Raw genomic sequence first — 13,400 nt, 5'->3', positions numbered from 1 at the left:
TTTTGGGAAACCGGTTTCCCCATATATTTTCTAACATATGGAACATTAAGAGGCAGATATATCAAAGGTCGAGCGGAATTTTTAAATTAAAAAAAATCGAACTCCGAGTTATGTTTTGTGTATTTCAACTAGGGAATAGTCCAAATTTGATTCGAATTTGAAATTTTTTTTAAAATTTGAATATCGAAATTTATCATGTACTGTACTGTCTTTTTAAAAATTCGACTTCGACCATTCGCCATCTAACACCTGCCGAATTGCTGTTTTAGCCTATGGGGGACCTCCTAGAACCCATTTGGAGTCAATTGGTGGACTTTGAAAAATCTAAGTTTTTTTGGGGGGAAAAACTTCGAATTGAATTCGATTGAATGTGCTATTCCTTTGATTCGTATGATTCGAATTTGGCCCAATACGGACCTATTCAACCAAAAAAAAAACTTCGACTTAATTTCGGTTGGTCTTTTTGAATATACTATAAAGTGGGCTAGTGTGTAGGGCAATATAACAACTAGGGATGCACCAAATCCACTATTTTGGATTCGGCCGAACTCCTGAATCTTCCGTGAAAGATTCGGCCGAATACCGAATCGAATCCTAATTTGCATATGCAAATTTACACTGGGGGTGCACATAACACTAATTGCTCTCATTTGCATTTAAGTCAGGCAAATTGATCCGATACCAGTCAGCCTTATATGCAGTGTCCTGCCCGTCGCTTGTTAACTAAAAAATGGGGATCTCACACCAAAGCGCCATGACTTTGCAGCAACCTGTCACTGCACAAACAAGATGGATTTGGGCTGGAAAATGAAACTGTGCTGAAACCTGGACCATGTGAGCAGTGACAGGCCGTTGCCATTAAAGTCAATGGCTGCCTGTGCAGCTAATACAGAGGGGCAAGGAACATTTAATGGCAGTGCCCACACATTGATATGAAAATACCCTGCGATTCCCATAGAGTTAAAGGGGTGGTTCACCTTTAAGTTAGTATGTTATAGAATGGCCAATTCTAAGCAACCTTTTTAATTGGTCTTTATTTATTTTTCTTTTTTTTTTATTTGCTTATTCTTCTTCTTTTGACTCTTTCCAGCTTTCAAATGGGGGTCGCTGACCCCATCTAAAAACAACAAATGCTTTGTAAGGCTACAAATTTATTATTACCGCTCTCTGAAGAGTGTGAATGTGCCATTTTGGAAGAGTTTATGTGCCAAGGATTTCCCACACCAGTCAGTTGAACTGAAGAGGCTGCTCGGATGAGTAGTGAAATGTCTTCATTGAGTCCAGTTGTTTTTAGATGTACCGTATATACTCGAGTATAAGCCGAGTTTTTTAGCCCCCAAAATATGCTGAAAAACTCTACCTCGGCTTATACTCGGGTCAAGCGCAAAAACGGTCACCGGCGTCTAAGAATAATCACCGGTGCCCAAGAATAGTCGCTGGCGTCCAAGAATAGTCTCCAAGAATATTCGCTGGCATCCAAGAATGGTCGCCGGCATCCAAAAATGAGACGCCGGCACCTCCAATGGGAGCAGAAACCCTCAATTTTTTGATTGAAACTTACCAGAAGCTGCTGCATTTCTCACCCTCGGCTTATACTCGAGTCAATAAGCTTTCCCAGTTTTTGGAGGTAAAATTAGGTACCTCGGCTTATACTTGGGACGGCTTATACTCGAGTATATACGGTACTTATATTAGACGTACCATGACCTGGGTGAATGGAAATCTTCATAGTCAGGCTGCTACTTTTATTACTTGTCTTTATATTCAGATAATCTCAGGCCATTTTTACCTGCGTTCCTGTTTCTTCCGTTCAGCCGCAGGGGAGCGCACGAGTAGGCGCACTCAATTATTGTCAAGGGGGGCTGTACTCACACAGACGCATGTAAGCGCCAAATGCAGGTGGGACGCAGCATGTCGCACTTCCCTTGCATTCGGCGTATACATACGTCTGTGTGAATTTTAGTTCAATGATCTTTTTTAACAACAGACCTAATGTAATTGTTACTTGTGGAAAAGGGCATTGTGAGTGTTACTGGAAAAGTGTAACTAGGGTTCCCACCCGGCCGGTATTTTAGCCGGTGAAATACCTGCCAAGGCCGGGGCCGGTATTACAAATTGTAATACCGGCAATGTAGCTGGAACTTTTTTCTTTTGCTTCTTTTAGCGTCCGTGGAGCAGCCCCGCCCCTTTTGACATCACGACCCACCCCTTTTGACATCACGGCCCGCCCCTTTGTGTCCCTGCCCCCCACCAGCCAGTAAAGAATTTTAAAAAAGGTGGCAACCCCATTGTTCCTTTGTTTGGCTGCTGGGATGAAAAAGAACGGGGTGATATCAGTTCAACTTGCAGTACAGCAGTAAAGAGGGATTGAAGTTTATCAAAGCACAAGTCACATGACTGGGGGCAGCTGGGAAACTGACAATATGTCTAGCCCCATGTCAGATTTCAAAATTAAATATAAAATAATCCGTTTGCTCTTTTGAGAAATGGATTTCAGTGCAGAATTCTGCTGGAGCAGCACGATTAACTGATGTGTTTTCCATATGACAGTATCACTTTAACATGTTCAGTATTTAGTGGAAAGTAAAATTTACCTTCAAGCCTTATAAGGCAGTAGCTGAAAAGACATTTTTAAATATTTAAGTTGATATTCAGGCTATTCCAGAAGCAGCTGCAAGGGGGAACATTGCAAACAAAACACAGCCGTCGGTTTGTATTTAATCACCAGTTAAATCTTTAATAGAACGTCCTCGAAAGAAGAGAAAATGATAAATATACATATTGTGTTCAGCGCTGGTAGAGCCCTTGGTGCAAGACCTTGCCGGCCTGGTGTAGCTCAAGGATAAGGGCAGCCTTAGTGTTAGTGGTTGGTGCAGGGCATGCACTTGCAGAACTACAACTCCCAGAATTCTTGTAAAGGATGTTGAGAGCTGTAGTTCAGGAGCAGAACGGCAGACTGTTACCAGATTGGTCCCATTAAATATATATTTCCCTGTTGTTAACCCACGGGGTTGATGTGTGTGTGTGTAACAGACTATTGTCCCTGTTAAGGCAATGAAGACGGCTGAGACATAATCAAACAGGTTAAACTGCTGGGCATAATAACACAGGGCACTAAATAGCTCATTAACACAGAGTGACAGGCAGTCCTCCTGCAGGGGTCAGGGACGAATGATTCAGATGAACTGCATGGGTTTTCTCCTCATCGTCTGACCGATGACTTCACTGCAGCCTGATAACCTTCCCCGGACCGGCCCTGGAACCCAACTGCTTGCACTTCCTCCAGAAAACTGAAAGGACAAGGAGGATACGGTTAGACACACAGGAGAGACACTATAGTAGTACTTATCTGTTATCTACTGTGTATCCTGTGCTTGAATGGCTGCCCCCATGGCTACACAGCAGCTTGTTTATATAAACTATAGTAGTACTTATCTGTTATCTACTGTGTATCCTGTGCTTGAATGGCTGCCCCAATGGCTACACAGCAGCTTGTTTATATAAACTATAGTAGTACTTATCTGTTATCTACTGTGTATCCTGTGCTTGAATGGCTGCCCCCCATGGCTACACAGCAGCTTGTTTATATAAACTATAGTAGTACTTATCTGTTATCTACTGTGTATCCTGTGCTTGAATGGCTGCCCCATGGCTACACAGCAGCTTGTTTATATAAACTATAGTAGTACTTATCTGTTATCTACTGTGTATCCTGTGCTTGAATGGCTGCCCCATGGCTACACAGCAGCTTGTTTATATAAACTATAGTAGTACTTATCTGTTATCTACTGTGTATCCTGTGCTTGAATGGCTGCCCCCATGGCTACACAGCAGCTTGTTTATATAAACTATAGTAGTACTTATCTGTTATCTACTGTGTATCCTGTGCTTGAATGGCTGCCCCCATGGCTAGACAGCAGCTTGTTTATATAAACTATAGTAGTACTTATCTGTTATCTACTGTGTATCCTGTGCTTGAATGGCTGCCCCCATGGCTACACAGCAGCTTGTGTATATAAACTATAGTAGTACTTATCTGTTATCTACTGTGTATCCTGTGCTTGAATGGCTGCCCCCATGGCTACACAGCAGCTTGTGTATATAAACTATAGTAGTACTTATCTGTTATCTACTGTGTATCCTGTGCTTGAATGGCTGCCCCCATGGCTACACAGCAGCTTGTGTATATAAACTATAGTAGTACTTATCTGTTATCTACTGTGTATCCTGTGCTTGAATGGCTGCCCCCATGGCTACACAGCAGCTTGTGTATATAAACTATAGTAGTACTTATCTGTTATCTACTGTGTATCCTGTGCTTGAATGGCTGCCCCAATGGCTACACAGCAGCTTGTTTATATAAACTATAGTAGTACTTATCTGTTATCTACTGTGTATCCTGTGCTTGAATGGCTGCCCCCATGGCTACACAGCAGCTTGTTTATATAAACTATAGTAGTACTTATCTGTTATCTACTGTGTATCCTGTGCTTGAATGGCTGCCCCCATGGCTACACAGCAGCTTGTGTATATAAACTATAGTAGTACTTATCTGTTATTCTACTGTGTATCCTGTGCTTGAATGGCTGCCCCCATGGCTACACAGCAGCTTGTGTATATAAACTATAGTAGTACTTATCTGTTATCTACTGTGTATCCTGTGCTTGAATGGCTGCCCCCATGGCTACACAGCAGCTTGTGTATATAAACTATAGTAGTACTTATCTGTTATCTACTGTGTATCCTGTGCTTGAATGGCTTGCCCCCATGGCTACACAGCAGCTTGTGTATATAAACTATAGTAGTACTTATCTGTTATCTACTGTGTATCCTGTGCTTGAATGGCTGCCCCAATGGCTACACAGCAGCTTGTTTATATAAACTATAGTAGTACTTATCTGTTATCTACTGTGTATCCTGTGCTTGAATGGCTGCCCCCATGGCTACACAGCAGCTTGTGTATATAAACTATAGTAGTACTTATCTGTTATCTACTGTGTATCCTGTGCTTGAATGGCTGCCCCAATGGCTACACAGCAGCTTGTTTATATAAACTATAGTAGTACTTATCTGTTATCTACTGTGTATCCTGTGCTTGAATGGCTGCCCCCATGGCTACACATCAGCTTGTGTATATAAACTATAGTAGTACTTATCTGTTATCTACTGTGTATCCTGTGCTTGAATGGCTGCCCCCATGGCTACACAGCAGCTTGTGTATATAAACTATAGTAGTACTTATCTGTTATCTACTGTGTATCCTGTGCTTGAATGGCTGCCCCCATGGCTACACAGCAGCTTGTTTATATAAACTATAGTAGTACTTATCTGTTATCTACTGTGTATCCTGTGCTTGAATGGCTGCCCCCATGGCTACACATCAGCTTGTTTATATAAACTATAGTAGTACTTATCTGTTATCTACTGTGTATCCTGTGCTTGAATGGCTGCCCCCATGGCTACACAGCAGCTTGTTTATATAAACTATAGTAGTACTTATCTGTTATCTACTGTGTATCCTGTGCTTGAATGGCTGCCCCCATGGCTACACAGCAGCTTGTTTATATAAACTATTGTAGAGTTTCTGATGCAAACATTGCAGCACAATCGGTACATTATATTTTCATTACTTTAAAAGATTTTCATTATTTGGCGTTAGCGTTTCTTTAAGGGTTAGTTCACATGAGGAGATTTGGGCAGATAATCGCCTCTTCTTCTGGGCGACAATCTCCCAGAACTGCCTCCGCGTGTCTTCCCATCCGCTATAATGGAAAGTCGCTTGCGCTAAAGCTCACCAGGCAACTTCGGGGCGACTTTGGATATATTTATTTATTAATTTTATATGGTAGAGTGAATTATGTGCAGTGTAAACAGTGTCATTTAGAAATAAAAACTAGACCATAAAAATCAGGACAGTATCCCTTTAAACGAATACTCCCAGCACCCTCTGACAAGCAAACCAATACAATGATCCCTATTGTCTCTACACTGTCTGCAGCAGCCTGGCAATGACACTGGCAGGTATGAGACCCCCTATAGGGATCAGTTGAATCCACAACACTGGCCGCTCAACACCTTCACCCCGTTACACTGATCAGGTAACGCGAGACCCCACTCTCTCTTCGCACGTGATGACAAACCTGGAAACTAGAGCATGAAACTGGGCTCCGGTGTCACCCGAGAGGTGGCGTTAGTTACACAGCACAGTTAGTCCCGTCTAATAGTGTAGTCCCTGCTGGGTTTCCATTGCGGCGTTAGAACAGAGATACAGTGGGGGGGCTGATGAGGTGCTAAAGGGGTGAAGCGCAGTGTGAGGGGGGGAAAAATATAAAAGAGATGTGATTCCTGCTGAGAGGGCCCAATAAACATGATATACAAACCAGGCATCGCACACTTAGTACAGGATCTATTATCGGAAACCCGTTATCCAGAAAGCTCTGAATTACAGAAAGGTCTTCTCCCACAGACTCCAGGGGGCAAATTCACTAAGCGCCGAAGCGCCCAACGCTAAGCATTGGGCATTCGCTAGTGTTACTTCGCACCCTTACGCCTGGCGAAGTTGCGCAACGGACGTAACTACGCAAATCCACTAACGCGCGCGTTGTTCTGAACGCTACCTTTTACGCCAGACTTCCTTCGCCACCTCAGACCAGGCGACGCGCAATAGAGTAGATAGGGATTGCTTCAAAAAAAGTAAAAAAAAATTTCTGAGTCCCAAAAAACGCTGGCGTTTTTTTCTATATTATGGGCGATAGGCTGAAAAAGAGCAAAAATTTTTTTGGGGCTCCCCTCCTTCCCCCCTACATTTCCTAACTCATGGCAACTTAACTATACAGTGGGCGCATGTGTAGGGCAAAATAAACAATTTATTTGATGTTTTGAAGGTTTTCCAGGCTTGTGTAGTGTTGCTTGCTACGAATACTTTGAAATTTGAATTTGGCGCCGTATGCAAATTAAGCATCGCTAGCGTAACTTTGCATCGCTTAGTGAATCAACGCTAGCGCAACTTCGCAACCTTACGCTTCCCCTGAGCGCAACTTCGGATTTTAGTGAATTTGCGGAGCCCTGGCGAAACTACACCTGGCGAAGTGCGGCGAAGCGCAACAGGGCAAACAGATTTTTTTTATATTCAATTTTGAAATCTGACATGGGGCTAGACACATTGTCAATTTCCCAGCTGCCCCAATTCATGTGACTTGTGCTCTGATAAACTTCAATCACTCTTTACTGCTGTACTGCAAGTTGGAGTGATATCACCCCCCTCCCTTCCCCCCCAGCAGCCAAATAACATAACAATGGGAAGGTAACCAGATAGCAGCTCCCTAACACAAGATAACAGCTGCCTGGTAGATCTAAGAACAACACTCAATAGTAAAAACCCATGTTCCACTGAGACACATTCAGTTACATTGAGAAGAAAAAACAGCAGCCTGCCAGAAAGCATTTCTCTCCTAAAGTGCAGGCACAAGTCACATGACCAGGGGCAGCTGGGAAATTGACAAAATGTCTAGCCCCATGTCAGATTTCAGAATTGAATATAAAAAAATCTGTTTGCTCTTTTGAGAAATGGATTTCAGTGCAGAATTCTGCTGGAGCAGCACTATTAACTGAAGCGTTTTGAAACAAACATGTTTTCCGATGACAGGATCCCTTTAACATGAATGAGAGTCTGCTGCACTTCTATTATCATTACTGTACCAACCAATTGTGATGTTAGAAAGACATGTGACCTCACGGAGAAGCACTAAGTCCATCTGACTCCTCACCTCTTAGTGTTATGGATGGCCGTTCCTCCCAACACAATACGGACCCCTGGAGTTGTGCGGTTCAGATTATAAACTGCAAATGCCTCCTCGTACGTCGCTCCTCCCACCATAAACACGATGATGTCTTGAGGCCTGCAGAGAAGAACAGAAGCAACAGATTTATTCAGCGGGGCATTAAGGTGAGTTTGGAGCACAATCCTGTCACATTTCCTCCTCCCTTATAATTAGCGACTGGCATAGTTGAAGAGTGGGCGGCTTATATGTGGGTGGGAAATACAGGACCAGATGAGGGGAGATATAGAAATAAGAGAGGACGCGGTGGGGGGGGGAGCAGTAGATTTTATGCAAATCTGTTCCTTCCTGGAATTACTCACTTTAATGAGTGCCAGCTCTGTGCCATACTGTAAGCAGAGCAAAGGATGTGTTTGATTTGATATTGTTTATTAGCGTGTTGATCCCTTAGTCCCTTTATTATTTCTGCATATGTTATCTGTTCAACATGCAACACACGGTCACTGGTTGGGAAGCTGATTGCAATGTTTGTACATACGTATCCATTCTGTTGGATGTTGGGGTGGTATTGCTAATTTGCAGTGCTAGGGTCCGGATTTCAATTCCCACCGTGGCACTATCTGCGAGTATTATCTACGAGTGTATATTCTCCACGTTACGCACACGTTGTGGATGATGTAATCCGTAGTGATCAGGTATACAACGTTCATTTTCAGAGTAAAGGTGGCCATACACGGGCAGATAAAAGCTGCCGACAGACCGTGTCGGCTTCCCCGCTCGAGATCTGGCCGAAAATCGGGCAGATCTCGATCGGATGGGATGAAAAATCCCGCCGGATCGCGGTCGCATCTGTTCGTTGATGCGGTCCCGCGATCCGACCCCCGTTTCCCATGCGTTAGGATCCGATTGTTGGGCCCTAGGGCCCACGATCGGATCAGCACGATATTGCCCATCTCAAGGTGGGCATATCGGAGAGAGATCCACTCGTTTGGCGACATCGCCAAACGAGCTGATCTCTCCGTGTATGGCCACCTTAAGGTACCGCCAGACTTTGCAAACATTCACAAATTGTGGAAATCACTCTGGAAAACCAATCACTTTAGTCCGTAATCTCTTTATTTGGTAACACACAATATGTTTCTGATCTTGTGCTCATATAAAACATATAGAACAATGGTTGTATCACATAGGGGTATATTTATCAAAGAGTGAAGTTAATAGTGAAGTTCCACCACTCTCCATTCATTTCTATGGGATTTTTATAGGCGTATTTATCAAAGGGTGAACTTTCACTTTCACCCATTGATAAATACGCCTTTCAAAATCCCATAGAAATTAATGGAGAGCTGCGGAATTTCACTCTAGTGGCGGAACTTCACTCTTTGCATTGGGACCCTTTGGGGTAAATTTATCAGAGCCTTGGTCTGCTCCTCCAATGGGATTTTCCTTAAAATACATCAGTCAGTAAGAATGTCCTAAACAATTTGGGGGTGAATGCTTATTTGCTATCTAGATAATCCTGGACAACCTTGCAAAAATTACTATATTGCCTCCTCAATTGATCTGGGAAAAACAAAGTTCTAATTTTGGCAATATTACAAATTATTATTTGGGAAGCTGCAGAAGGCTCATAATCAGGCGCTGTGTGCTGTGTTGCCAAGTGATGAACCAAAAATGAAAATATATGTAGGAGTTCTGTCATCTATCTATATCTATATCTATATCTCTATATCTATATCTATCTATATATATACTATATATTATGCATAATACATTTGATAGATTCTAAATTTTCCTAGATTTTATACCATTTTTTTCTGGTCCCCTGAAAAACTTAAAATGCCTGGGTGCAGTATCCAACATGTTTTTCCATTCAAATGAGATCAGCGCTCTCAGGTCTTTTTAAATTAAAAAAAGTTAGTAGGGATACAAAGGATTCGGCCTTTTTCAGCAGGATTCAGACGAATCCTTGTGCCTGGCTGAACTGAATCCAAATCCTAATTTGCATATGCAAATTAGGGGCAGGGAGAAAAATCGCGTGACTTTTGTCACGAAACAAGGAAGTAAAAAATATTTCCCCTTCCCACCCCTAATTTGCATATGCCTATACCTATCTGCATATGCAAATTCGGGTTCAGATTCGGTTCGGTATTCGGCCGAATCTTTCGCGAAGCATTCGGTGGTTCGGCCAAATCCAAAATAGTGGATTCAATGCATCCCTACTGCAAAGCTATAGACTGACGTTTCGACCTATCCCATCTATCTAGATATAGATATATAGATATATATATATAGATATAGATAGATAGATAGATAGATAGATAGATAGAGAGAGATATATATATATATATATATTAGGGATGCACCGAATCCACTATTTTGGATTCGGCCGAACCCCCCGAATCCTTCACAAAAGATTTGGCCGAATACCGAACCGAATCCAAACCCTAATTTGTATATGTAAATTAGGGGTGGGAAGGGGAAAACATTTACTTCCTTGTTTTGTGACAAAACGTCACGCAATTTCCCTCCCCTAATTTGCATATGCAAATTAGGTTTCGGATTCAGTTCGGCCAGGCAGAAGGATTTGGCCGAATCCTGCTGAAAAAGGCCAAATCCTGGCCGAATACCGAACCGAATCCTGGATTCGGTGCAATATATATATATATATATATATATATATATATATATATATATATATATATATATATATATATATATATATATATATATATATATATATATATATATATATATATATATATATATATATATATATATATATATATATATATATATATATATATATATATATATATATATATATATACACACGTTTTAAAAAATAGTGGTGAGCACAACTTTCCCTTGTTTGTTATAGTTTATACAGGAGCAGTGACCAGCTCCATGTTGTAGCTCCCACCCCCTCCAACTATAGTCAGGTGATCCCACTGGTGTCTAATAAAAGGGCAGCCAAGTTTGGGAGTTTTACTTTGAAAGCAGCAAGTAAGTTGCAGGTAAAACTTAGTCCCTTTGTAAAATGTATAATTAAGCAATTGAATGCTTAATCAGATAAAATTAAGCGTAGGACTGGCCAGATATGGGATGACTGTGACGTAGTTGTTCAGCTTAAATATATTGCAATATATGGACAAACAATCCCTGTGTTGTTTAAAGGGTAAGGCATTTTTTAGTAGCAGTATGCACAAAATGTCTCTGTCTTAAATAGATTGATAATGGGTTGAGTGCAGAGGATCTCTTGTAGTTGACTATATATGTATATACTGTAAGCTGCTCCCCACTGCAAATATAAAAAGTACCTGTCTCTGAGAGTGTTAGGCCCCAGGTATGGATACAGATTGTCCTTCAACTTCCCCTTGATGAGCTGATCCAAAGTGTCAAGGAGAAATGGCTGATGCTGAGTGTAGACGTTTTCCACTCCCTGAGGAACAATGACAATTGGGATTGTTGGATTTTTCACAGGACAAGGAGGTAGGAATGAAAGGTGTGATGATTAGCGAGACATGGCTGTTTGTTTTTTATTTGTACAGTGCTTCCAAAGTTAAATTAAAGGGGAAGTTTCTTTCAAATTTACTTTAAGTATGATGTACACCAGGAGTGTCCATGCTTTACTAATGAGAGGTCTACTTTTAGTGATGTTGTCCCATTATACATCCATAAAAGCATTGTTAGCATGTTGTTCCATGGATAATATTACTTAAATATTATTTATTGATTTATGAAAAAATGAATATTGCTATGTTTAACAAACAACTATTTCTTAGGTAACCTTAGCATAAAAATATCTGAATGAAAAGAATGAAATAGGAGGGTGATATTGACAAGCTGTTTGTTGACAGTGTCTTGAGATCTACTGATCACCAGCTAAAAGTCTACTACTAGATCCCGATCCACCTTTTGAGTTCCCCTGATGTACACATTAGTGTTCCAAGACAGTGCAATGATGTATGTTAAAAGAACATAAAGAGATGGCTCAGGATTAGTGAAAAGATATGAAGAAATCGCACATTATTTCTATACAGGAAGTCACGTACCTTAAGCCCTTTGAAGAACTGTTTGGTGATTGCCACGGCATCCTTTGGACTAAACAGGTCGCTCCCTCTTATTCTCTTTCCACCATACTCCACCACTGCAGACACCAGCTGCCGGGTCACAAAGAGAACAAAGTTAACCAACTGCAATTCTTATAATAAGGACTTCCCTGAGCAATGACCCAATCTGAACGCGGCCCTGGCCCACAGCAACCAACTAAATTGCAGCTTCTGTGGATGTCTCAGTCTTCATCAGACAGGGCCCTGCAAGTTCCTACAGTGTGGCTACAATATATAATTTAATGATATAATTTAATATGATAATACTGCAGTTGTCTGCATCATTCGGCCCCATGATGTCACTAATGGGCCGGCTCACTGCAATAAAGTACTGGGGAGCAACTACTGCCTCAAATAAAGGTCAGGTATCGCAGGCCACCAATCCATTCCCCCAAGATTTATTATGAAGGTTCAGGTAAGAAAGGATTTCCTGTACAACATATATACAAGCTTAACCCAATCACTAGCTTGTATGATTACATGACTGGGCTTGTAAAGATTCCCTCTCCATGCTGATTATACTTAAAGGACATGTAAACCCAACACGCAAAAATGTAATCAGTCAACAGCCTCTTTAAAATCTCCAAATACCGGCCACTCTGGTTGCTCAAAGGTTAATAGTAAGGCTGCAGCATCCCCCTAATCACTTAGAATTCCTTCTGCTCCTTTGACCCACTCTGCCCCCTCCCTCTGGAATTTCCTTTGGCTGTTGGCTCAGGAGCATGCTCAGTCCTTCCCAGCTCAGATTACTAAATACACTCTCCAGTCTAGTAGCCAATGAAGAGATGGCATTGCTGGTTCCCATAGAAACTCTGCTCTAGCTGTCTGCTCCTATTTTTAAATTCTTACCACCTCGCCTGAGCTCAGAGTAACCATTACAGTGCTCAATCCAAGCAAGACTTGTCATCATAGTAAGTTCTGCCTGTGTTAGCCTGCATTCTTTTATTGCATGATTTACATTGCATTGTGCTGTTTGCAGATATACATGCACTGATGTTGTGTCAGAGGGAAAATGGCCACCAGGTGAAAGCTGTTTGTTTAAGGAAAATGTGATGGTGCTGGCAAATGGAGGGGGTATATGCAGTACCAATAATGCCATATGGGTGGGGAGACGTGACCAACTTATATACATAGTAGGAAAATGTAGGCTTTACATTGCCTTTAAGACTAAGGAATATAATTGTTTGTACCCAGGGCCGCCATTAGAAATCACAGGGCCCTGTAAAGCAAAATTTTCTGGGCCCGCCTGGTCCCGCCCACCACAGCCCACAGACATCAGCGGTGCTCAGGGTCCCCTTATAAGTTAAAAAGAAACCCATTGGCATCAGGGCCAGTTTTTTTAAAAACTACAAGTTAGAAAAAAAAAAATCATTGGTTGTCAGGGTCAGGGCAAGTTAAAAAAAATAATAATTGGTGGCCAGGGACCCCCTATAAATTGAAAGAAAAACATTGGTGGTCAGGGCCCCCTTAAAGGAAAACTATACCCCCCAAACAATGTGGGTCTCTAGAA

General features: G+C 41.7%; 1 protein-coding gene across 1 annotated transcript in view; it reads right to left on the bottom strand.

Moving 5' to 3' along the window:
- Positions 1 to 2,710: 2,710 nt before the first annotated feature.
- The window catches only part of vps45.S (vacuolar protein sorting 45 homolog S homeolog), a 31,514-nt gene continuing 20,824 nt past the window's right edge, over positions 2,711 to 13,400 (bottom strand). The window contains 4 exon segments of the mRNA NM_001094748.1: positions 2,711 to 3,290; positions 7,767 to 7,898; positions 11,099 to 11,220; positions 11,834 to 11,941. Of these exon segments, the coding sequence (NP_001088217.1) occupies positions 3,203 to 3,290; positions 7,767 to 7,898; positions 11,099 to 11,220; positions 11,834 to 11,941 (450 nt within the window). The 3' untranslated portion in view covers positions 2,711 to 3,202.

The sequence above is a fragment of the Xenopus laevis genome, chromosome 8S, assembly GCF_017654675.1.
Source record: "Xenopus laevis strain J_2021 chromosome 8S, Xenopus_laevis_v10.1, whole genome shotgun sequence".
NCBI classification, from domain to species: domain Eukaryota; kingdom Metazoa; phylum Chordata; class Amphibia; order Anura; family Pipidae; genus Xenopus; species Xenopus laevis.
This window is presented reverse-complemented; position numbering and strand designations above follow the sequence as displayed.